Consider the following 26,853-nt stretch of genomic DNA (forward strand, 5'->3'; position numbering starts at 1 on the left):
TAAAATGCATTTAAAGTTGAATTTCAGATAAACAAAATATTTTTGGGACTAGTAGGCCCCATGCAGTATTTGGGACATACTTATACTAAAAATTATTCATTATTTTTCTGAAATTTAAACCTCACTGGGAATCTTGTATTTTATCTGGCAACTCTTATGTTTGCAGACATATGTGAATGCACTGGTAATATTTTGTATCTACAGCTGGTTGAGCCATTTGCCCAAAGGCATTGTCAGACAAATAATCTAAAGTTAAGTCTAGAGAGAGTGTTATTGAGAGGTCATAGGCTTTTGTCTTTGGACCCATTTAATCTATGCTTAAATCAATGCACTGGATAAAGATCATGAAAAAGATCATATAAAGCACATGAAAGGGGGCCTAAATCTCTAGAGACAGCTAAGGACCATTTTAAAGTTCAGATGGTCTAATCAGTGTAAAATTGATAGTGATAGACAAGAAATGACCAGAGAGAGAGGGACTTAGCAATTAATGAGGACATTATTTTCTTCCCTAAAGTGAAAGTGACTTACTTTATTTACTCCATCACAACTATGTACAGAATTATACTTGTGAAATGTGTTTTGCAGAGTGTGTTTGAATAGAAAGGAATCTTTTCTAAAGTTTGAAAATGTCATATAATTTTGGAAGGTTAAATTTGGAATGGTAAATAAGAGCAAAACTGTCCAAGTCTCTACTTTAAGGATAGATGAAAAAATGTTCACTAGCCGAGATTTTGGCAAATATGTAATTTCAAAACAATGTGAATAGTGATGTGGAACAGGATGGAACAGAATAAGAAATGGATCAGCATGATATGTACAAGACTGGATACATATTATATTTGCAAATTAATATAAATGATTATAATTATTGAATGTGATTAAAAACCTGTATAGGAATAGAGTAAATAGCATTTACATGAGGGTCACAATTACCACCAGAGTTTCTGGCTTTGAGTTAAAAAGCAGAAACATAACACTCTAATCTAGAGATGTATGAAGCATTAGTGTGATATGTGAATGCCCTAAAATATATAAATAGTGAAACGTCAGAAGGCATTATAAAAGACGGCATTTCAAGTGATCTAAATGTAAATTAACCTGATATATGTGGATTACATCTTTTTTTAATAATACAAATGGGTTAAAATGAAGGGAACATTGCTCTACATTAGGGAATGATTCTATACGGCTATGCTTTGGGCTTTCAAACATACGTTCAAACATCTGAACAATGGTATGGTTGATTTCACAAACTCTAATTGTGTCCAGAGTCACACATTCATCATTTTTAGCAATTCTCAATGTTGGCTATTTTCAAATGATTGCACAGTAATCTTTTTGGATATTCATACATAATGCCTTTTTATCACCTCTACAAAAAGTGAATTATAAATCAATTTAATGTGAAAATGTATATAGTTTTCTGTTTCTATCTAGTAAAGAAACAGAAAAGTATATAACTCAATGTGTAAGAGAAAAAACTCAGCCTTCTTTTGCTTTTGTTTTCATTCTTTGCCTTTCCCCATATGTTAATTGAGTACAACTTCTTTCCAGACACAGTTTTGGCACGGCACATACTAATTTGAATAAGGGAACTAATTTTAAGTGGTTCTTTTGCTTTTATGCCAAGAAAATGTCATGTGCTGCACATGGGAATCCATAGCAGATAGGGCTTTTAGATTCTTTCTTAAACCAGGTGTTAGAAATTTGTGAAAAAGCAAAAATCATTTTTCGGAAAAGCTCAAACCATAGAAAACTTGAACAATTGTTTTGTGGTGTCATTGAAGTCCATCTAATAAAAGTCATCGTTTTCTTTTACATCCTAGAAAGAAATGTAACTACATCACTCTGCGTGGCAGTGCATACTCTGCATGACCTACTTCCAGGTATTCCAGAGTCTGTACCCACTGTATATATACTGATACAGACCTGCAAGATGTGGTTAAGTAAATATGATACAGTATCATAGAAAATCATAAGCATGGGAATTTTGCTATTCCCACATAATTAGATATGATAAAAAAGACCTTCTCAACATAAGAGGTATAAGTGTAATGCAAGAGTTCTGGTGTAATGTGCCATTTGATATGCATGTGATACGTGTGTGTAATGATGCCAACATGATAGAAATAACAAGTAAAATTTCTCAAAAACTTTTAGAAAATTTACATTGTCGATTTTAGACTTCCATTCTAATTCAAGATTGCAATTCATTCCATTTTCTTTCTTCTGAATTCTATTATAGAAAGCACTAGAGGATAATCTTCAGTGGTTTATGATACTCTGAGCTCAAAATTTAGTTGAACTGCTTAAATTTTTTGAAAGTAGTATATATTTATGAAATACTTTTGAAAATTAAGGGCTATTTTCAATTTATTCAGGACAAGGAATTATAGCAAAGGTTCAGTGATATACCAAAAGTATTTCATCTAGCTCTTGTGTTGCCATGTTTTAAATCCTATGATAGTCATAGGGAAGACACATCCTGGAAACTGTGTTAGTTTTACTTCAAGCATGTTTGTAAATATCATAGTCTAAATAGTTTAGACTTTACCTACAAAAGAAGAGTAAATGTAAGTGTTCTGAAGAGTTCTTTAACAAACCCACGTTAGAAGGGCTGCCTTCAGGCACAGATTGAAATGAATATAAAATTTGAAAACTGTTCAAATTCAAAACTAATTTGGGTAGGAAAAACGTCAGGGATTGAGTCTTTGTTAAAGAGAGAAGCAAGTTTTATATTTTTTCCTAAATATCATATTATTTACTTACTTAAATAGCTATTCAGTTATTAAAAATTAGTTTTCTTTAAATTAAACAAAAATATATGATTTCCTTTTATATCTCAGGTGTTATGCTAGATGCCTGGGTTAGAAAGACATAAATGAAAACACTCACTTTCCTTGATATTTTCCTATCTAGGAGGGAGATGCAAGTAAATATACTATGAAAATAAAGTCTGTAAATACAACAATAGGGAAAGGCACAAGATATTATGGGAAAGTAGAGTGGAAACAAAAGCAGGTTGGAATGTGAATCACAGAAGATGGCTTCCCAGAGAAAATAATAATTGGCCCAAGTCTTTAAGGAAGAAAAGCAGCTAACAAGATCAAGAAGGATATTCCACATGGAATATTGGAAGGCATGGGGCATGACACGAGAGGACAGGAAAGGCTGGGAAATTACAAATCCCTCAGCGTGACTGGATTAGAATTTTGAATGGCTTGAGCTTAGAGGAAAACAAAGCCAGAGAAGCAGGCAGGCATCAGATCATGGAGGGCAACGTGTGTCAGAAAGAGAAATGAATTTGGAAGAAAAACCAAGCACAAATCATTTGGGAAAGAAGTCTGTCATGGATCCAGATGAGTGAAACCCCTGGGTGTCAATGAGGGAACCTCAGGCAATCACACGCAGAAAGAAATCATATTTTCTCACTCCATGAGGGAAACAAAGTCTCCTAATTAGAAATGAAAAATTAAGTGAAACTATGGACTTCAAGATATTCCCTACAACTCCAAACAGCATCTTTTCTCCCAAAGTCCTTTGTTTTTCAGAAATTGCTCTGTGTGTGAGTAATGTCAAAGAAGCACAAAAGAGAAGACAATTTTAGAAATCCTAGGCTGGAAAAGACCAGGGTAGTTCATGATTGAACCTTAGAGGATGCAGAAGGATATTGGTGGGGCAGGTGTTGTGAAGCACTTGCTGTCAAATCCAGCTGCCTTCTTTTCCCTATGTGTGTAGATCTTAAAAGTGCTCCCTTAATAAAACTCCTGCTTTATAATCTCTTTCTAGGAGTCTCCTTCTCTGGGAACTCATCCTGTAACAACTGGGGAGCAAAGTAGGAAAAGAGCCTGACTAACAAGCTCTCCGGGCAAGGTGAAGAGGCTTCCCCTTAGTCCCAAGTCCAGAGTGACGGCTAAATTGAACCCCAGAGGTTTTGCAGTAGGGAAGAATAAATCCAACTCCATATTGGATCTGTTTCTTTTACTTTAACCTTTGTATTCTATTGCTTTTGCTGCAAGTTAACCACTAAAGGGATGTTGCCTATAAGCTTAAATTATACATAATGGCCCACCTTAGGGAACCCTGCCTCCCGTGTAATAAGCGTTAAGCTAAAATAACTTTGTTTAGCTCACAGACAACATCCTGACCAGGCCCACCTGTGAATGGTTGCAGAAAGGAAGAAATTAACACATCCCCTCCAGAGTTTGACCAGAACCAGGAAATGTTTGACTCTACCCCCTCCCCTTTTAGTATAAAAGAAGCCTGAATTCTAACTCAGGTAAGATGGTTCTTTGGGACACTAGTCCACCATCTTCTCGGTCTGCTGGCTTTCCGAATAAAGTCACTATTCCCTGTCCCAACACCTCGTCTCTCGATTTATTGGCCTGTTGTGTGGCGAGCAGTATGAGCTTGGACTCAGTAACACTTTCATGTTAGAGAACAATCTGGTGTCAGTACATTTTAAAGCTGAAAGGGGCTTGCAAGTTAATTCTAACTCTGCCACTTCTAAGATAGAGAACCTGAAGGTCAAAAGAGTCATGATTCCCCTAATGCTGCATAGCTAATTAAGGGCTGTGCTGAGAAGGATTCCACATCTTCTCACTCCCACCCTATTGCCTATTTCAGTAAACCTATTCTTCTCAGATAGATGTGTTTCCAGGAATCTGCATCAGCATATCAGGTTGCTTGTAGCCACAGGAGAAACATGAAAATTTCTGGAGGATGATTTCATTTCCCTTTTATATCACAATGCACATGCTGTAAAATGTAAAGAGCAGGCAACTTTTAAGGTTAAAGAAACAAGAGACTCCCAAGATCTTTGGAATTCAGTTTTGTCCTTAGAACCCTTTTGGGTAGAGTTGAATCTCCTCTGCTACTAGGGATACATCAGTGTACATATTTGAAAAGAACTGCAGGAAGAAATACCATTATTCCTAGATATTGGATTCTTTTCCATCTTGATTAAAATGTACTCTAGCTTTATGTTAATGTAAAAGCATCTATAAGAGGACTTTATTAAAGTCTCCAAACCGCAGACAACTCATGATAATTATCTCCCCTTCTGAAGATGGTATTAAACATATCTTTGTAGTACCAACTAAGAAGAGGCTAATTGGTCCAACTATTATCACCCTCCAAATCTATATGAGAGAGTGCACAGCCCACCACACAAAAATGTGTTGCAGGGAATCACCAGCAAGCCACTGATGCCCCTGCAGTGACAGAATGCATTCACTGTCTCCATCAGCCACTGCCCAAGAATCAGAATTCACACTTCTCCCGATTTCTTCTACCCTTGAGCGGACCCTGGAAGCTCTAGTTTTAGGGAGGAGATGTATCCACAGGAGAGACAAGAGGGTGTGGACAACTTCAAATTGGGCATGGGAATGAAATTGGATTAGTTAGTTAAATTGGATTAGACATTTTAATACCTGCAAGTGACCTGAAAGCTATGGGCTGTATCCAGGTTGTCTCAAAATAAAAAGAGAAATCTGGCAGAAAATATCATAAATTGGTGCTGGGAGAAATTAGATTATTCTTGAATGTAACCTGCCTAGTCAGGTCATTTAATAAACTAAATTCATTACTATGTCAATATAGATGACATTGTCCCAACGCTTATACCCTATACTGTTAATGGAGATTTTAAAACAGAAAAGTATAGTGAGTGGTTAAAATAACAATTATTTGGCATCAAACCAGCCTTGGTTTGAGTTCTGGCTTTGTCCATCACTGCATGACCCAGGCAAATTACTTTCTCTGTGCCTCAGTTTCTTCTTCAGTAGGATGGGGATATTGATGACTGCGGTTTACACATTTTGTGGCATATTCCAAGCCCATCATGATTCTTCCTTCTTGGGCACTGCTTTCTGATCTCTTTCAGCACCCAGGCTGGCACAGCATAGTTTTAGCCAGAGTGACTGGGCTAGGGGTGGTGACCTTAGCCATGCGTCTTTTCCCCTAGGTCTATCCAAGATTCAGCCTTTCCATGGGGGAAGGACCCTACCTTGTTGATTCAAACACCGTTGTCAGCTGGGACCTTGTGAGAACATGAAACATGACTCCAGCAGAGAATGTACCCAGAATGCTTTTTGTTCCTGGTTCTAGTCTCTTTCTGGTGACACCTCTGCATCCCCATTCTGGGGTTCTATGATATTCCGCCTTTATGCTTTTACAATTAAATTTTTCTGTCTTTGCTCACATGAACTTGGATCAGACAGGAAGGATAGTTTTAAGAACTTGGATTCAAATTCCAATTCCAAACTTACTGGCTAAGTAACCATGGACAAGTTACTTAAACACTCTGCATCCATTTTCTCTACTGAATTACGGGGAGAGGATAGTATTTACTTCAAAATAATACTCATTCATGAGGAATAAGTGAGTTACTACAGGCTAGGATTAAGAACAATGCCTAACACATCTTAAGCATACAATAAGTGTGAGCTATTTTTTATTAAGTTGATTTCCATCACTTGGAAACAAAAATAACTTTGACTAATAAGGTATTATCTGACTCACAGGGTCAGTGTGATGATGGAAAGAGAAAGTACAGGAAAAGAGCTTAGCATGGTAAGTCCCAAGTATGAAATGGCAATGTTTAGCTGTTACTGTGTGTTTCCTTCTTCTTTCTTAGTTACCACTGCACCTGATGTTAATTACCAGAGGCACTGAGATGACCCAAAGCATCCATTCCTGATTTTTAATCCACAGCAGCAAATGGCACTGCAGACAGAGGATGACAGACATATGTGTGAGGACTGGTTTGATTTCCATATCTCTCTCTACCTATTCATATTTATTCATATCCATATCTACGATCCTAGGATGGAGAATAAAGAGATGTCCACAGAGACACCTTAACAAAGTACATTAAAGCAATTGAAGTGGATTTAATATTGCAAGGACAGTTTAAAGAATAAATTCTTTTGCTCAGATGGTTCTCAATTTCATTAATAAAATTATATTTATGAGTGAGGGTGTGACGGCACCTCTTAAACACAAGTTCTATTAATTGTTTCCTGCCAAAGGCACATCACATGTTGAAGAACATGCTTGCCTGAAGATAAATCTCCCAGAGGCCACGTGATTTATTCTTGATTAGCTTTTGGCATCCTAGTTCTTCCATTTTGCCACTGTGTAATAACATTTTAGGGCAGGTCAGCAGCCTTTGTTTTTGCTGTTGGTCTATTCTCATATCCTCCAAGTTTTTAATCTTTCAATTCTTTGCACCGATTTCTTCTAGTTAACTACAAAACAGAACTTTCTTTCAAATCTTTACTATTTTGTTGTAAATAGTATAATACAAAAACATTAGTGTAGCTTTTCTATCATTATTTAAAATGTTAAAATGACAAATAATAAGGTAGAATTCAACAAACTATATCAATTTAACTATCTGGCAATACATTCTCATATGGAAATGCTTAATGTTTTCTTTGAAAGAGTGTACTGCAGTAATTGAGAAAAATAGCCATTATTATGGCTAAAAAATAGCGTTTGACCATAAATCTTTACTAAATTCCTTGAGAGCAGGATCAATGGGCCCATTACAAATTTGAATAAATAGATGCATGAAATTAAAGGAATTGCTTTTCTCATTAATTTGTTTTAGCCCCAACTTTAGCTAAGAAAATTATTAGTACTACAGTTTTTCTTTAAAAAAAGAACTGGTAAAAAGTCATTCTTACATATTCATTTCCATGATAACATAATATTCTCTTTGTCTGGTACATTCTCCTCTCTGTTTTTCAAAGGATTGGCACCTTCTGATTTTTAATTTTAGATTAAATGACATTTGCTTGTTGTAAATTTCTAAATGGGTCTTTCTCCACTCCCACCTCACCCCACCCTATTCTTCTTTGTTACAGCACTCTGTTTCAGAGTCTATATATCAGTTGGAATTATATATTTGAACATTTACTTCTCGATTGGCTTATACTACTTATAAAAGACAAAGAGAGAGCAGGGAATATGTCCATCTTATTCTCTAATGTGTGATCAGTGTTTGAGGCAGTGCTTAGCACATGAAAAATATGCAAAGAATGTGTGGTAGAAATGTGCATGAATGACTTCATCTGACAATTTGTAAATGAATTAATATATTAGTGTAAGAATGAGAGACACTTTCTCTATAAGAGTCATGGCCCATTTCTGTGTGAAAGGCCTTGTTTGACATACATGTGTAATATGCATGTCTGGCATACAGCGAAGGTCAGAGCTGGATTACAAATCTGGCAGCTATCAGTGAAAGATCGTGTGTAAGGCTTCAGGGTTCTGTCTAAAAGACCCTCTCATCTAACAGAAGGCAGATAATATAAGCGCAGATAGTTAAGAGAAGAGAGACGAAAATGAGTGCTCTAGAGTTTGTTAAATAAACGACTTTTTAATGCTTACTATTTTAACTAATAGTATAGTGTAGTCAGAGACATTCTATGACTTCAGCTGCTTTCGTCTTCTCATATTCTATTCTTATCAAACCTTTAATTAGTAACATCTCTTCATCTTCTGCAAACATCAATACTTATGTATAAGCAACACTCTCACAACTGTTAAGCCATTTTCCTTTGGTTTTATGGAACTGTATCATCCAATATGGTATCCACCAGCCACATGTGAGCAATTGAAATGTGGCTAGCTCAAATTAAAATGTGTTGTGTCAAGTACAGACCAAATTTTGAATACTCGGTATGAAAAAATTTAAATATTCCATTAATATTTTTATTTTGTTGCAGTGATAGTATTTTAGATACACTTGGCTAAATAAAATATATTATTAAAATTAATTTCTTCTGTCTCTTCTTTATTTTTTAATGTGGCAATGAGAAAATTTAAAAATTGCATATATGTCTTGCATTAGATTATTATTGGATAGTGCTTCTATAGAACCATTAAACATTATTTCATGATCACTGTATACCAAGTTTTAAGAAATTATTACCTCTGTTTAAATATTATCACCTTAAAGTGATTTAATAGGCAGTAGTATGAATCATTTTAATTGACTTTTCTTCTATTTTTATAAGCAAATTCAACTTAGAAGAAAAAATACTTTTAAACATGCCTATCAATTAAAAGAACCATTAGTAAATTCATCAAATGTCATGTTACATGTCATGTTTAAATGACCGTAGAGTCAAATATATCTATACCCATTTATCAGATAAAGAGAGATAAGTTGGTACAATTGAAGTCATTACTGTCTTAATTTATCTAAGTTTATTTAATTGTTTATCTCATTTATAATCACATTTCACAACACATTTTTTCTTCTTTACAAAATAATACATGAAAAGACGCAAGCCTTATTTAGTCTTGTAAGTTTTTGGTAAAAAATCTAAACTGAATTCTGTATAGAGAACACAAAGTTCTGTTATACTTCTAAATTATTAGGAAACCTTAGGGTTAAAACAGTTTTCATCCTGTTTCCTAGCCTGCTAAGATTATGTCGCAATTTTTCTTTCCACCTTATTCCTTTCTCCAATGTAATCCTTTCTAAATCCTACTCTCAGTTTCATCATTCTGAAGCAAACTCTGATCATTATGTCTTGTTTTCCATTGAAAGTCATTGCTAATGAATTTAATTTTTTTCAATTTTTTAATTGAAACTTTAACTGAGATAATTATAGATTCACATGTAAGTGTAAGAAATAATACAGAGATCCCTGTGCACCATTCCCAGTTTACCCCAATGAAAACATTATGCTATGAATTTAATATTTTTAAGCTGTCATTTAGGGTTCTTTACAGAATGGGTAACCCTGAATTTCCAGCTTTATTTCTCAGCCGATCCCATGTGTTCCCTTCTCCCAAGTCAAACTAGACAACTCTCTTCGCTTTAACGTACTTGCCCATTATTTCAGTTCACAATTTTAAGTATCATTTTGGATACCACTTTACCCATGGAATATTTTTACTGATTAAGTAAGAAAGGAACAATTTTTGTTTATGAAAATATTTTGATAAGCTGTTTATAGTAGGTTTTCAGGAGAAGTAGCAATACAAAATTTGTTAAACTATTCTGTAATATAAATGAATAAAAATGTCAGGGATTCAAGGAAAAAACATAAAATAGGTGGGTGATAAGAAGAGAGAAGGGAAACATCTGAAAAAAAAATTTTTAACATCTTTATTGGAGTATAATTGCTTTACAATGGTGTGTTAGTTTCTGCTTTGTAACAAAGTGAATCAGCTATACATATACATATATCCCCATATCTCTTCCCTCTTGCGTCTCCCTCCCTCACACCCTCCCTATCCCACCCCTCTAAGTGGTCACAAAGCACCAAGCTGATCACCCTGTGCTATGCGGCTGCTTCCTACTAGCTATCAGTTTTACATTTGGTAGTGTATATATGTCCATGCCACTCTCTCGCTTTGTCCCAGCTTACCCTTCCCCTCCCCATGTCCTCAAGTCCATTTTCTAATAGGTCTGCATCTTTATTTCCATCCTGCTGATAGGTTCTTTATGACCATTTTTTTCTTTATTTTTTTCTTTTAGATTCCATATATATGTGTTAGCATATGGTATTTGTTTTTCTCTTTCTGACTTACTTCACTCTGTATGACAGACTCTAGGTCCATCCACCTCACTACAAACAACTCAATTTCATTTCTTTTTATGGCTGAGTAATATTTCATTGTATATATGTGCCACATCTTCTTTATCCATTCATCTCTCAATGAACACTAAGGTTGCTTCCATGTCCTGGCTATTGTAAATAGTGCTGCAATGAACATTGTGCTACATGACTCTTTTTGAATTATGGTTTTCTCAGGGTATATGCCCAGTAGTGGGATTGCTGTGTCTTATGGTAGTTCAATTTTTAATATTTTAAGGAAACTCCATACTGTTCTCCATAGTGGCTGTATCAATCTAAATTCCCACCAACAGTGCAAGAGGGTTCCCTTTTCTCCACACCCTCTCCGGCATTTATTGTTTGTAGATTTTTTGATGATGGCCATTCTGAAACAGTGAGGGGATACCTCATTGTAGTTTCAATTTGCATTTCTCTAATGATTAGTGATGTTGAGCATCCTTTCATGGGTTTGTTGGTGATCTATATATCTTCTTCGAAGAAATGTCTATTTAGATCTTCTGCTCATTTTTGGATTGAAGTGTTTGTTTTTTTGATATTGAGCTGCATGAACTGCTTGTAAATTTTGGAGATTAATCCTAGGTCAGTTGTTTCGTTTGGAAATAGTTTCTCCCATTCTGAGGGTTGTCTTTTCGTCTTGTTTATGGTTTCCTTTGCTGTGAAAAAGGTTTTAAGTTTCATTAGGTCCCATTTGTTCATTTTTGTTTTTATTTCCATTTCTCTAGGAGGTGGGTCAAAAAGGATCTTGCTGTGATTTATGTCATAGAGTGTTCTGCCTATGTTTTCCTCTAAGAGTTTTATAGTGTCTTACAATTAGGTCTTTAATCCATTTTGAGTTTATTTTTGTGTATTGTCGAAGGGAATGTTCTAATTTCATTCTTTTACATGTAGCTGTCCAGTTTTCCCAGCACCATTAATGAAGAGGCTGTCTTTGCTCTACTGTATATTCTTGCCTCCTTTATCAAAAATACGGTGACCATATGTGCAGGGGTTAATTTCTGGGCTTTCCATCTGTTCCATTGATCTATATTTCTGTTTTTGTGTCAGTACCATACTGTCTTGATTACTGTAGCTTTGTAGTATAGTCTGAAGTCAGGGAGCCTGATTCCTCTAGCTCCGTTTTTCTTTCTCAAGACTGCTTTGGCTATTTGGGGTCTTTTGCATTTCCATACAAATTGTGAAATTTTTTGTTCTAGTTCTGTGAAAAATGCCAGTGATAGTTTGACAGGGATTGCATTGAATCTGTAGATTGCTTTGGGTAGTATAGTCATTTTCACAATGTTGATTCTTCCAATCCAAGAACATGGTATATCTTTCCATCTATCTGTGTCATCTTTAATTTCTTTCATCAGTGTCTTATAATTTTCTGCATACAGGTCTTTTGTGTCCTTAGTTAGGTTTATTCCTAGGTATTTTATTCTTTTTGTTGCAATGGTAAATGGGAGTATTTCCTTAATTTCACTTTCAGATTTTTCATCATTAGTGTATAGGAATGCAAGAGATATCTGTGCATTAATTTTGTATCCTGCTATTTTACCACATTCATTGATTAGCTCTAGTAGTTTTCTGTTAGCACCTTTAGGATTCTCTGTGTACAGTATCATGTCATCTGCAAACGGTGTCAGCTTTACTTCTTTTCCAATTTGGATTCCTTTTATTTCTTTTTCTTCTCTGATTGCTGTTGCTAAAACTTACAAAACAATGTTGAATAATAGTTGTGAGAGTGGGCAACCTTGTCTTGTTCTTGATCTTAGTAGGAATGGTTTCAGTTTTTCACCATTGAGGACGATGTTGGCTGTGGGTTTGTCGTATATGGCCTTTATTATGCTGAGGAAAATTCCCTCTATACCTACATTCTGGAGGGTTTTTATCATAAATGGGTGTTGAATTTTGTCAAAAGCTTTTGCTGCATCTATTGAGATGATCATATGGTTTTTATTCTTCAATTTGTTAATATGGTGTAGCACATTGATTGATTTGCATATATTGAAGAATTCTTGCATTCCTGGGATAAACCCCACTTGGTTATGGTGCATGATCCTTTTAATGTGCTGTGAGATTCTGTTTGCTAGTATTTTGTTGAGGATTTTTGCATCTATGTTCATCAGTGATATTGGCCTGTAGTTTTCTTTCTTTATGACATCTTTGTCTGGTTTTGGTGTCAGGGTGATGGTGGCCTCGTAGAATGAGTTTGGGAGTGTTCCTCCCTCTGATATATTTTGGAAGACTTTGTGAAGAATAGGTGTTAGCTCTTCTCTAAATGTTTGATAGAATTCTCCTCTGAAGCCATCTGGTCCTGGGCTTTTGTTTGTTGGAAGATTTTTAACCACAGTTTCAATTTCAGTGCTTGTGATTGGTCTGTTTATATTTTCTATTTTTTCCTGGTTCAGTCTCGGAAGGTTGTGCTTTTCTAAGAATGTGTCCATTTCTTCCAGGTTGTCCATTTTATTGGCATATAGTTGCTTGTAGTAATCTCTCAGGATCCTTTGTATTTCTGAGGTGTCAGTTGTTCCTTCTCCTTTTTCATTTCTAATACTATTGATTTGTGTCTTCTCTTTTTTTTTCTTGATGAGTCTGGCAAATGGTTAATCAATTTTGTTTATCTTCTCAAAGAACCAGCTTTCAGGTTTATTGATCTTTGCTACTGTTTCCTTCATTTCTTTTTCATTTATTTCTCATCTGATCTTTGTGATTTCTTTTCTTCTGCTAACTTTGAGGATTTTTTGTTCTTCTTTCTCTAATTGCTTTAGGTGTAAGGTTAGGTTGTTTATTTGAGATGTTTCTTGTTTCTTGAGGTAGGATTGTATTGCTATAAACTTCCCTCTTAGAACTGCTTTTGCTACATCCTATAGGTTTTGGGTCACCGTGTTTTCATTGTCATTTGTTTCTAGGTATTTTTTGATTTCCTTTTTGACTTCTTCAGTGATCTCATGGTTATTAAGTAGTGTATTGTTTAGCTTCCATGTGTTTGTATTTTTTACAGATCTTTTTCCTGTAATTGATATCTAGTGTCATAGCACTGTGGTCAGAAAGATACTTGATACAATTTCAATTTTTTAAAATTTACCAAGGCTTGATTTGTGACCCAAGATATGATCTATCCTGGAGAATTTTCCATGAGAACTTGAGGAGAACATGTATTCTTTTGTTTTTGGATGGAATGTCTTATAAATATCAATTAAGTTCATCTTGTTTAATGTATCATTTAAAGCTTGTGTTTCTTTATTTAGTTTCATTTTGGATGATCTGTCCATTGGTAAAAGTGGGGTGTTAAAATCCCCTACTATGATTGTGTTACTGTCGATTTCCCCTTTTATGGCTGTTAGTATTTGCCTTATATATTGAGGTGCTCCTGTGTTGGGTGCATAGATATTTAAAATTGTTCTATCTTCTTCTTGGATTGATCCCTTGATCATTATGTAGTGTCCTTCTTTGTCTCTTCTAATAGTCTTTATTTTAAAGTCTATTTTGTCTGATATGAGAGTTGCTACCCCAGCTTTCTTTTGATTTCCATTTGCATGGAATATGTTTTTGCATGCCCTCACATCCAGTCTGTATGTGTCCCTAGGTCTGAAGTGGGTCTCTTGTAGACAGCATATATACGGTGTTCTTTTTGTATCCATTCAGCCAGTCTATGTCTTTTGGTTGGAGCATATAATCCTTTTGCATTTAAGGTAATTATCGATATGTACCTTCCTATTATCATTTTCTTAATTGTTTTGGGTTTGTTATTGTTGGTGTTTTCCTTCTCTTGTGTTTCCTGCCTAGAGAAGTTCCGTTAGCATTTGTTGTAAAGCTAGTATGGTGTTGCTGAATTCTCTTAACTTTTGCTTGTCTGTAAAGGTTTTAATTTCTCCGACGAATCTGAATGAGATCCTTGCTGGGTAGAGTAATCTTGGTTGTAGGTTTTTCCCTTTCATCACTTTAAATATGTCCTGCCACTCCCTTCTGGCTTGCAGAGTTTCTGCTGAAAGATCAGCTTTTAACCTTATGGTGATTCCCTTGTATGTTATTTGCTTTTTTTCCCCTGCTGCTTTTAATATTTTTTCTTTGTATTTGATTTTTGTTAGATTAATATGCGTCTTGGCATGTTTCTCCTTTGATTTATCCTGTGTATGACTCTCTGCACTTCCTTGACTTTATTAACTATTTCCTTTTCCATATTAGGGAAGTTTTCAAGTATAATCACTTCAAATATTTTCTCAGTCCCTTTCTTTTTCTCTTTTTCTTCTGGGACCCCCTATAATTCAGATGTTGGTGCATTTAATGTTGTCTGAGAGGTCTCTGAGACGGTCCTCAATTCTTTTCATTCTTTTTTCTTTATTCTGCTCTGCAGTAGTTATTTCCACTATTTTGCATTCCAGGTCACTTTTCCATTCTGCCTCAGTTATACTGCTATTGATTCCTTCTAAAGAATTTTTAATTTCATTTTTTGTGTTGTTCATCATTGTTTGTTTGTTCTTTAGTTCTTCTAGGTCCTTGTAAAACGTTTCTTGTATTTTCTCCATTCTATTTCCAAGAATTTGGATCATCTTTACTGTCATTATTCTCAATTCTTTTTCAGGTAGACTGCCTATTTCCTCTTCATTTTTTGGTCTGGTGGGTTTTTACCTTGCTCCTTCAACTGCTGTTTCTCTGTCTTCTCATTTTGCTTAACTTACTGTGTTTGTGGTCTCCTTTTCACAGGCTGCAGGTTCGTAGTTCCCGTTGTTTTTGGTGTCTACCCACAGTGGCTAAGGTTGTTTCAACGTGTTGTGTAGGCTTCTTGGTGGAGGGGACTGGTGCCTGTGCTCTGGTGGATGAGCCTGGATCTTTTCTTTCCGGTGGGCAGGTCCGCATCTGGTGGTGTGCTTTGGGGTGTCTGTGGCCTTATGATGATTTTAGGCAGCCTCGCTGCTAATGGGTGGGGTTGTGTTCCTGTCTTGCTAGTTTTTTGGCATAGGGTGTCCAGCACTGTAGTTTGCTGGTCATTGTGTGGAGGTTGGTCTTGGTGTTGAGATGGAAATCTCTGGGAGATTTTCGCCTTTTGATATTACGTGGAGCTGGGAGGTCTCTGGTAGACCAATGTCCTGAACTCCGCTCTCCCACCTCAGAGGCACAGGCCTGATGCCTGGCTGGAACACCAAGAGCCTTTCATCCACATGGCTCAGAATATAAGGGAGAAAAAAGGAAAGAAAGAAAATATAAAATAAAATAAAATAATTAAAATAAAAAATAATTATTAAAAGGAAATTCAAAAAGTAATTTAAAAAATGGGGAAGGAAAGAAAGAAAGAAGAGAGTAACCAAACCAAAAAACAAATCCACCAATGATAACAAGTGCTAAAAGCTATACTAAAAAAAAAAAAAGACAGAACCCTAGGACAAATGGTAAAAGCAAAGGTATATGGACAAAATCACACACAGAAGCATACACATACACTCACAAAAAGAGTAAAAGGAGAAATATATATATATATATATATATATATATATATATATATATATATATATATATATATCATTGCTTCCAAGGTCCACCACCTCAGTTTGGGATGATTCGTTGTCTATTCAGGTATTCCACAGATGCAGGTACATCAAGTTGTTTGTGGAGCTTTAATCCGCTGCTCCTGAGGCTGCTGGGAGAAATTTCCCTTTCTCTTCTTTGTTCGCACAGCTCCCGGGGTTCAGCTTTGGATTTGGACCCGCCTCTGCATGTAGGTCGCCTGAGGGCGTCTGTTCTCCACCCAGACAGGACGGGGTTAGAGGAGCAGCTGCTTCGGGGGCTCTGGCTCACTCAGGCCGGGGGGAGGGAGCGGTACGGAGGAGGCGGGGCGAGCCTGCGGCGGCAGAAGCCGGCGTGACGTTGCAGCAGCTTGAGGCGCGTCATGCGCTCTCCCGGGGAAGTTGTCCCCGGATCACGGGAGCCTGGCCGTGGCGGGCTGCACCGGCTCCCGGGAGGGGCGGTGTGGAGAGTGACCTGTGCTCGCACACAGGCTTCTTGGTGGTGGCAGCAGCAGCCTTAGCGTCTCATGCCCGTCTCTGGGGTCCGCGCTGATAGCCGCGGCTCGCGCCCATCTCTGGAGCTCGTTTAGGCGGCGCTCTGAATCCCCTCTCCTCGCGCACCACAAAACAAAGAGGCAAGAAAAAGTCTCTTGCCTGTTGGGCAGCTCCAGACCTTTTCCCGGACTCCCTCCCGGCTAGCTGTGGCGCACCAGCCCCTTCAGGCTGTGTTCACGCCGCCAACCCCAGTCCTCTCCCTGCGATCCGACCGAAGCCCAAGCCTCAGCTCCCAGCCCCCGCCCGCCCCGGCGGCTGAGCAGACAAGCCTCTCGGGCTGGTGAGTGCTGCTCAGCCCCGATCCTCTGTGCGGGAATCTCTCCGCTTTGCCCTCCGCACCCCTGTGGCTGCGCTCTCCTCCATGGCTCCGAAGCTTCCCCCTTCCGCCCCCCGCAGTCTCGGCCCGCGAAGGGGCTCCTAGTGTGTGGAAACCTTTCCTCCTTCACAGCTCCCTCCCACTGGTGCAGGTCCCATCCCTATTCTTTTGTCTCTGTTTTTTCTTTTTTCTTTTGCCCTACCCAGGTATATGGGGAGTTTCTTGCCTTTTGGGAGGTCTGAGGTCTTCTGCCAGCGTTCAGTAGGTGTTCTGTAGGGTTTGTTCCACATGTTGATGTATTTCTGATGTATCTGTGGGGAGGAAGGTGATCTCCATGTCTTACTCTTCCACCACCTTGAAGCTCCTCTATCTGAAGAATTTTTAAGGAAAGGATTAACATTCAACTTTAAAGTGTGTGCATGCATGCATATGTGTGCTCTAAAAGCCTTTGTGAATGACTATATGTTTGTGTGGAAATGGAGAAGAGGCCCATGTTTTGGGATCCTGGTGGACTGTGCAGTCTAGTTACTATGTTAGGAGCCTAAAGTAAAAGATGACTCTTCTTGTTCCTCTCCTAATCTCCTGCTCAGGAAGTGGGTTAGAATATGGTGGAGGTTTTGCCAATTAGACAATTTCAAAATATTTGATGGGACTCTGCATCTTGAGCAAGTGACTGAGAACGTGGTGGCTGTGTGAGCCCCTGTTCAGTGAAGGTGTGTCTCAGTCTGTTCTCATGTGAGCCCTCACTTCCTGTTGACTGGCTCTCCAGAGCATCCTTCAGAGTGCCTTTTCCCACCAGGTTTCACTGGCTTCCCCTAATTCTATTAGCCCTAGATATCCATCCAGTAAACTTTCTTTTCTATTATATGACTATGTAAATTCTCTGAGGAATGACTACAAGGCCTGTGGTAGGCAGAATAGTGGCCCCCCGAAGATGTCCACATCCTAACTCCTAGGATCTCTGCAAATGTTACTTTATGTGGCAAAGGGGAATTAAGGATGTAGTCGTAATTAAAATAGCTAATCAGTCAATGTCGAGATACAGAGATGATCCTGGATTATCCCAGGGGAATCTGTGTAATCACAAGCATTCTTAAATGTAGAAAAGGGAAATGGAAGAGTAGATCAAGTGACGTGATATGAAAAAGGTTGGACCCACCATTGTTTGCTTTGAAGGTAGAATAAAGGGGGCCATGAGCCAAGGAAAGCAGAAAGCCTCTGGAAGTCAGAAGGCAAGGTACAGATTCTTCCCTGGAGCCTCCAGAAAGGAACACAGCCCTGCCTGCACCTCGATTTTAACCTGCTGAGAACTGTGTCAGACTTCTGATCTACAGAGCTTTAAGATAGTACACTTGTGTTGCTGAAGTCAGTAGGTTGTGATAATTAGTTATGGAAGCAACAGAAAACAAATATATGTCCTCAGGCAGACATTGCTGGGGACAGGGGTGATGCTGAGCTGGGATTATGTAGCCTTAAAGAGGTAAGTAGTGAATGGTAGGTGACCTGCGTGTCAGGCTTGTCTTCCCTTCCTTGCATCCTCCCAACCCACACTCCATGCTCGCAACCACTTGACAAGTTAAAGACAAAAATGTGATCCTCACACCACCTCTAATGACTAACTCCATGTGTGGTACTAATGTATAGGTGTTCAACTAAGGATTTTTTAATTGGATGTGTTGAATTGTAAGGGAACTAAAGGATGTTATTTAAGTCAATAAAGGAGACAAATAAAATAAATGTCATCCTTTTTTGATGGACACAGGGTTATATGTTTCCCTCCTCTTCCTAGATGGAAATTTCTAGATTATTACCAATGTAAGTAGAGAGATTGATGGACATGTAGTTTTTATAGTTATAAGCACCAGGATGAGGAGGGAGCTGTCATTTTCTACCAGCTGAACATGGTACTCATGGTGGAGAACGACAGCAACTGGTGGTGAGATGGCAGGGAAGATGGGGGCCTGCCTTTGCCCGTGCTCCAGAAACAGAACCCTCTGTCTCTGCCCACAGGTGGTCTCTTTTTCTGTCAGCCTCTGCCCTTGACTTCAATCCCCATTCACTCTCAACTTAACATCTTAATATTTCAGCAGTTGCCATTTACTGATAAATATGCAGCGTTGCCCTCTGCTTTTAAAGATAGATTTTCAGGCAGGAATGTTATGTTTGAAAAGGCCAACACCCATTTCTTGGCCCTTCTCTGATGATGCAGACCATCAGTCCTCTGGCAGGGAGATAGATCATTGTTATTAGATGCTGACTATCTCTGCCTTCTTGGCTCTGGAACATCTGACATTCAGCTACCTGACTATAGTTAACAAATAGATTCAGACTACTCTAATATGCCTTTAAAATATGTTCCGATTATGGTAAAAACAAAGCAGACATTCAGGCAGTCTTTTTTTTAAAAAAAAACAAACAAGACGAAACACCTAGTAAAACCTCTCATTTTTATTTCTACGTTTGCAATTTACTCAGTGCAGCTGACCTTTAAGCATATATGGAACATGCAGAGACAGGATATCAAATAAATGATCCCTTGGTTTTAATGTATGGCATTTAAATACTCCTTTATTACATTATTTATAAAACTGTTTTATAGAACACTAAAAAGTATGGGACTGTTTAAAAATGTTAATCCTATAATTAATAGTCAGAGGCACTCGCTTTCCTGCAGCACAAAGCGCTGATATTCTAAATCTGTCACTCTGAACTTTACAGTAGGGGACAGCCATCTGCCTGCACACAGCCGTCTAAAACAAAGCAAGAATACAGGCTCCTCTGTCTCCCCTGGTGAGATGCAGGATCATTATGACAAAGTAGGCAACAAGGTTCAGCTAATATGAATTAAGATAGCATGTGTTGAGAAAAAAAAGGAACATATTAAATCAAACTGATTCTATAAGTCAATGTTATCAGGTGATTAGATATGGATGATTTGATAAAGTAGAGCTCATGATGTAATGCCAAGTAGATGGGAAATATGTGTATGGGTGAACTAGTACTGAGTCCTACAGCCCTGCAAACCCTTTCTCTGTGTTGCTGAATCTAATGCTATTTTAGTTAAAACTCATACTTAACTGGCACATCCATTTTGCTGTGAAAAATCAAGGTTGTTAAAATAAAATAATTTAACATTCTCTTACAGGTTGAGCGTATGCACTGGAAAGAAAAAGGAGCAAGGCTATGAAAAAAATCAGTTTTGAAAATATCTTTACATGTAGATGCCTCTGCAATTATATGTTTTTTCAGAGAGTCATGTTCTTTCATCACCTATGTCTAGATTTTTCTGAAATTCAAATATTCTTAATCTACTTTCTACATTTTAGTTTTACTGAAATCATTATGGAAAAATACTACCACTCAGATACAATTCTTTTCAGATCACCCAATATGCTTCTCAGCTTAATTTTAAGTGGGTCATGAAAAATTATCAGCTTAACATTAACTTCTTTGTTTTTCTGATTTTTGAAATTTGATTTTTTAAAGAAAACTCTCTTTTCCCTGATGTAAAGATACATTTTTATAAACATGAAAGAGTGAGAAAAATTAGAAATTCCATGTCATGTTAAATTTGATTTTCTAACGAGTGTAGCAATAGAGCACGGTGGTTAAATGTGAATTGTGGAGTCTGCTGAGATGGCTTCTAATCCCATCTCCACCACGTGCAAGCTGTGCGACCTGAAGGGAGTAATTTAACAGCTAGAGGCCTTCGATTTCTCATTTGTAAATGGGGGTCATTTAGAGAGCTGACTTCAGCTGGGTTACTCTGAGGGTTAAGTGAAATAAGATGCATGAAGCACCCAGTACAGTGTCTGGTCAATCAGAACTCTTCACAATGACAGTATGCAAGTTTCATTCCTAAAGCAGAAGTTCGGATGGTTTAGATGTTGAATGTACTCAATAAGGGACTCATTTAAGCAATCATTTTCATAGCAATCTATCTGTAAATTCTAAGCATTTTAATACTGACAACAATTCTCAGAAATTATATATTATAGGATCATATGGTAGCTCTCCTGGGCATATATCCAGAGAAAACCATAATTCGAAAAGACACATGCACCCCAATGTTCATTGCAGCACTATTTACAATAGTCAAGACATGGAAGCAACATAAATGTCCATCAACAGAGGAATGGATAAAGAAGATGTGGTACCTATATGTGATGGAATATTACTAAGTGTAAAAAAGAACAAAAGGATGCCATTTGCAGCAACATGGATGGACCTAGAGATTATCATACTAAGTGAAGTAAGTCAGACAGAGAATGACAAGTATATGTTATCACTTATATGTGGAAACTAAAAAAATATATGATACAAATGAACTTATTTACAAAACAGAAACAGACTCAAAGACATAGGAAACAAACTTATGGTTAACAAAGGGGAGAGGTTGGTGGGGAGAGATAAATTAGGAATTTGGGAATAACATATACACACTACTATCTATAAAACAGATAAACAACAAGGACCTACTGTATAGCACAGGGAACTATATTCAATATTTTATAATAACCTATATGGGAAAAGAATCTTAAAAATTATATATATATATACATATATATATATATATATATATATATAAACTGAATCACTTTGCTGTACACCTGAAACTAAGACATTGTAAATCAATTATACTTCAATAAATAGTTATATGATATATATATAGAGAGAGAGAGAGACAGAGACAGAGAGAGAGAGATTTAGAGACTGTGTATCCAAAGCAAGATTTTTAGCAGGTAGTTGCATACTTTGACGCTGACATACGATACTATTTATTGAAATCTACACTTAGAAATGGTGCATCTGGCCAACCTGGAGAATGCTATATATAAAAAGCCTCATCATGGTACCAGATTCCTGAATCATGGGCCTTAGGCAACAGTCATCATCTGTGATCTGGATTCTAAGATGCATGCTAGTATGACTTATATTTAGAACGTTAGATTGAGAACACAAACCTGTTCTTGGCTTTCTTCATGACTGAAAGAAGAAAGATACTTAACATGAATTCAGGTGGTAAATGGTTAAAAATAAATATGTATATAAGGAACAGTGATTTACAGTATAGCCCAGTAAGTTATACACAATATCTTATAATAACCTATAATGGAGTATAATCTGCAAAAAAAATGGAATCACTATGCTGTACACCTAAAACCAACACAATACTATAAATGAACTATACTTCAAGAAAAAAAAAAAGAGTTGAACAAGGGAAAATGTATAACTTTTACAATTAGAAATAATATTCTCAATTCTAAAAATGCACATCTCATCAGAGTCTAAGTTTTACCCTGAAATATTTCCCCAACAGGCAAGAACAACAACAAAATCACAGGTAATACTATGATATCTAATAATCTAAAGAGTCCTACTGCATGAATTTTGTTCAGTGCATCATACACCTCAGATATAACTGACTTAAAGTTTCTTTAAAACAAAACAATTGTCTCATTGGTAATAATTATTTGTTCACATTTTCGGACTACTTTACACTTAGAAATAAATATTCTGTAGTAGATTATCTGGTTTTAGCACCATGTTATCATACAATTTATTAGTTTTAAAAATACTGCAAAATCAACAGGAAAAACAGTTAAAATATAGAAAGTAGAAAGCGCTTAATAATGTTAGAAAAAATGAAATATTCCTAAAAGTGAATATAGAGCCGAGTTCCCCACTTCTTTTCCTGAGGTCAGTGTCCTACATTCTGCCACCCAAACACCAAACAAACCTCACTCAATCCTGGGGTTTAACTCCAGGTAAACCCAGGTTTCTCTTTTTCTGGAGGAAAGTATGGGTCACTGTTTGAGGTGTTAAAGCCACAGGGTGAGGAGTCCGAGGAGGGGACTGAGGCTTAGTGGGAAGACTTGTGGTTTGGCCCGTACGGGGGACAAGGGACACACTCCGTAACTGAGGACCCTGGTTTTCACAGCATCAAGTTCACCACTGTCAGTAAATTCGGATTGAAAAAAAAATTAAAGTATCAGAGTATATTTTAAGAAAGGTAAGGAGAGTATTTTGCTAAGGCTTTACCTACCATGAAATTAAAGAAAGAAAAATCCCTCTCAGTTCTACATGTGGATCTAAAAGATCTTTACCATCCAAATTATGTCCCTAGAAGTCCACTCACGGTATGTAATACCAATGGTCTCAGATGGCAGCAAAAGATGCATGTCTCATGGTATTTTGCAGACATATAAAATATTCACTCAAAAATCAAGCAATAGTGATGTGTCTTCAAAACCATTTTACAGTTAAAAAATAGACTTTAAGGACACGTTTTTACAATGAACATGAAAATAGACCATGTTTCCATTTCTGTGCTTTAGACTGTGCTTCCTTGCTTCCTTGGCTAAACAGCGAAGCATTCATAGCAGTCACACAAGATTGTTTGGGAAGGAGAGCTGAATAACACATATGTATACCTTTGAATTCTCTTTTGGGCGTCCCACATTTTGGTATTTTAAAAAGGAGTGGGCTTCCCTGGTGACGCAGTGGTTGAGAATCTGCCTGCCAATGCAGGGGACACGGGTTTGGGCCCTGGTCTGGGAAGATTCCACATGCCGCGGAGCAGCTGGGCCCGTGCACCACAACTACTGAGCCTGCGCGTCTGGAGCCTGTGCTCCGCAAAAAGAGAGGCCACGATAGTGAGAGGCCCGCGCACCGCGATGAAGAGTGGCCCCCGCTTGCTGCAACTGGAGAAAGCCCTTGCACAGAAACGAAGACCCAACACAGCCAAGAATAAATATAAAAATAAATAAATAAATTTTAAAAAGGAGTTATTTAACACAATCTCGGAGAAGCAGTGAAATTCTCTGCCATCTGAATCATCACCCAGTAGTAATCCCTACCCCTCCCCCAATTTAGAACTAGTGGTCAGTTTTACATAGAAAAGAATGACACTCTCCAGGCTTAGTGCAGGGACAGGCCAGCTGCGTCAGGACCTAATGAGTTAGTCATCTGCCCCGGGGCATTTCTGGCTGTCTTGCCCAGCACTGCTTTAATTAACTGAGACACTCTTAGGAGGCCATTAGATGTTGACAAAAGGGGAATTTTCTTTTGATTCATCAATAGCTTCATTAATGCTAAAACCATATTCTTAAACATCAGAAAAATAATGTGCTCTTCTTAAACACCAAAATAACTTCAATATGGGGATCCGCTTTTGAAATATAAAAAAGCGATCTGATTAACAATTAAGCAATAAAAATAATGTTAATTAGAACTTAATTGTTTCTATGGTGACAAAGGATGGATGCACCATAACTTTAAAGAAACTCCCTAAATAACACTACATTTGAATTTTAACTCCTATGTTGTGTGGCGATTGCAAATATACTCTGAATGGCAGTTCTAATGAAAAAATATATATTGTTGGCTCTGCAATACTGAACTGAAAATGTTCTATCAGAGTGCATTTTTAAATAAAATTATAGATGTTTCTTGTTTGTGCTAATAGCCATCAATGTGTTTATGATAGGTTTCTATTGTTTTCCACCCTCTGGAGAAGTTTTAAAAAGGAAATAGAGGAGGACAGTGGAGATTGGTTACCTCGTTCACAGAACCGGCCGGTGAAATGGAGCGGACAGTCGCATTGGAAGGAGAAGACGCCCCCCGGGAGGAGGACGGTGCGGCAGGTGCCCCCGTGGTGACACACGCGCCCCTGGCACGTGGCCGGCGCCGCGCGGGGCGCGAGTGAGGCCCCCGGGGAGCCGGCCCCTCCCGCGGCCCCAAGAGGAGCGACAGACGCGGACGTTGCTGACGGCGTAGAATCCTGGGATCTAGATTTATAAGCAGATCAGAAAAAAGTAGTATAAGTAAAAGAGCCAGGACCTTAAATAGAAATAACAGAAACTTTGGTTTAAAATAAGAGGGAGATAAAACCAATAGTCATCCAAGGTTCAGCTGAGGGCACATAGAATTGTCACGCTTGTTCTACAATTGTAGGATTTATAAATGTTGCAAGTGGGACCGTGGGGGAATCGTGGAGTCAAGCTACTTGTTTCTTCTGAGAAGCCGTATTAATTTCCTCAAAGTCCTGAGAAACCTGAATGCATCAGCCTGAACAAGCCTCAGAGTCAGTTCTCTAACGTAAAATAATTCAGATTTGGGCTTCAGCTCTTCTAAACCACGTGAGCCTAAGATGAAGAATTTAGGCCATGTGACATCTTAGTGGTAAAACTGCTTGAACTTGAATTATTTCTAGGTTGATTGCTAGCAATATGTATTTTTCAAAGTCACTTGCATTCATTTTAGGAGTTAACCAAGAGATATGCTACAAATGACTCTCTCATTTTTTTCACCAATTTTACTGCCAGTTTAATTTTTTTCTTCCCTAAAAACTAATGAACAAAAACCAATTTCCTTTGAATTACTGTAAATTGAAATTCCTTACTTTTACATTCAAAGCCTCTTGATAATCGAATTCCTCTCTGCTTTCCGGCCTGTTTTATCATGATTCCTAAAAAGTACCTTAACTTCTCTCAAACTAAATGAGATTACTATTCCTTAAAGACCCGGGTTTTCCTAATTTTTGAAGCTTGTTCAAACCACTTTCTATGCATTGTTGTTCCTCTATTCCTGTGTATATCTCATCTAAAGTGCCAAGTCAAGCTCTCCATCATTTCCTCAACATAGCCTTGTTGGTTGCTCTTAGCCCACCAGGTGAAATTGATGTTTCTCGCCTTTCTACAATTCCATAACGTCATTGTACCACTGCTAGAATATTTCCCACCTGCTTGTAGTATTATTATTTTATGTACATACTTCTACTAGGTTGTATGTACACCGGTCACTATTTTTTCCATCTTTCTTCCACACACAGATTCCTCATTTTGTCAGAATTTCCTATTCTTAGTAGAGACTTTATTAAGTATTTGTTGAATTAATGTCTTCACTGTACTCCTGAGTGTTTTGTGTTGTTTGAGAAGCAGTGCTTTTGAATTTTTTTAACTTTTTTTTTATATTATAGTTGATTAACGATGTGTTACCTTCAGTTGTACAACAAAGTGATTCAGTTATCCGTATACATGTATCTATTCTTTTTCAAATTGAAATTTTCACTTCACAGAATCATTAAGAGAGTTACCTTTTAAATGTAAAATATCTTGCTGCAATAAAAATAATCAACAATTTAATTTTCTGAGTAAATCTTTATTTTGTACATTGTTATAAAGATAAAATCTTGGTAAAAGAAGTCAGTTCAAAAATATTGTCTGAGTGACAGTTAGAGACAGTTATTTTTGTGTCTACTTTGTATTCATATGTCAACTTACTGGAATAAAAAGCTGAGGAAAGTGAAATAGATGATTCATAAAAACATTTTACCCAAATAATGTTAATGTGCAGGTCAGTTTCTTTTGTTTTACAGTCCTTCTACAACCTGAAATTCTTCTTTATGTTGTTTATCATAGTTTGTAACTGTGAAGAAAAGAACATGTTGCCCGTGCTCCAGTTCTACAAGGATCAAGCCATTCGCCACTGCAGTTGCCCACTGACACTGTCCCCTTCAGGGAATTCAGGATGGATAAAACAGGAAGCATTCTGTGCTTTGGATACTGGCCCTAGGTAGTTAGGATGCACATCTAAGGAAAGATTTCAGTGAGCCCGGATTCTTACATCTTCCCATACACAGAAAAGCACTAAAATCCTTAATCTGAGGTGTCTGCTCTTTGTAAGTAGCAGTGATCTTCTGATGTTTGACTACATCTTTTTTTCCCAGTGAAAAATACATAAATGTCTTGGCTCCCCCCTTACCTCTTTGAACAGTTTCTCAGAGCTTGCTGAGAGTCTGCCTCCCAGGCTGTAGTCCTCAGTAAGACACTGAAAGCTCAACTCACAGCTCTTATGCTGTGCATTTTTTTTAAGGTGAAATAACCATATTTTAATT

At 37.4% G+C, this 26,853-nt stretch overlaps 1 protein-coding gene across 1 annotated transcript in view; it reads right to left on the bottom strand.

Annotated features, from left to right (window-relative positions):
- Nucleotides 1–26,853, bottom strand: part of EYS (eyes shut homolog) — a 1,734,738-nt gene that overhangs the window by 477,124 nt on the left and 1,230,761 nt on the right. The window contains exon 29 of the mRNA XM_061207220.1: nt 24,516–24,745. Coding sequence (XP_061063203.1) covers nt 24,516–24,745 — 230 coding nt within the window. The remainder of the gene's footprint in view (nt 1–24,515; nt 24,746–26,853) is intronic.

The sequence above is a fragment of the Eubalaena glacialis genome, chromosome 12, assembly GCF_028564815.1.
Source record: "Eubalaena glacialis isolate mEubGla1 chromosome 12, mEubGla1.1.hap2.+ XY, whole genome shotgun sequence".
Classification (NCBI taxonomy): domain Eukaryota; kingdom Metazoa; phylum Chordata; class Mammalia; order Artiodactyla; family Balaenidae; genus Eubalaena; species Eubalaena glacialis.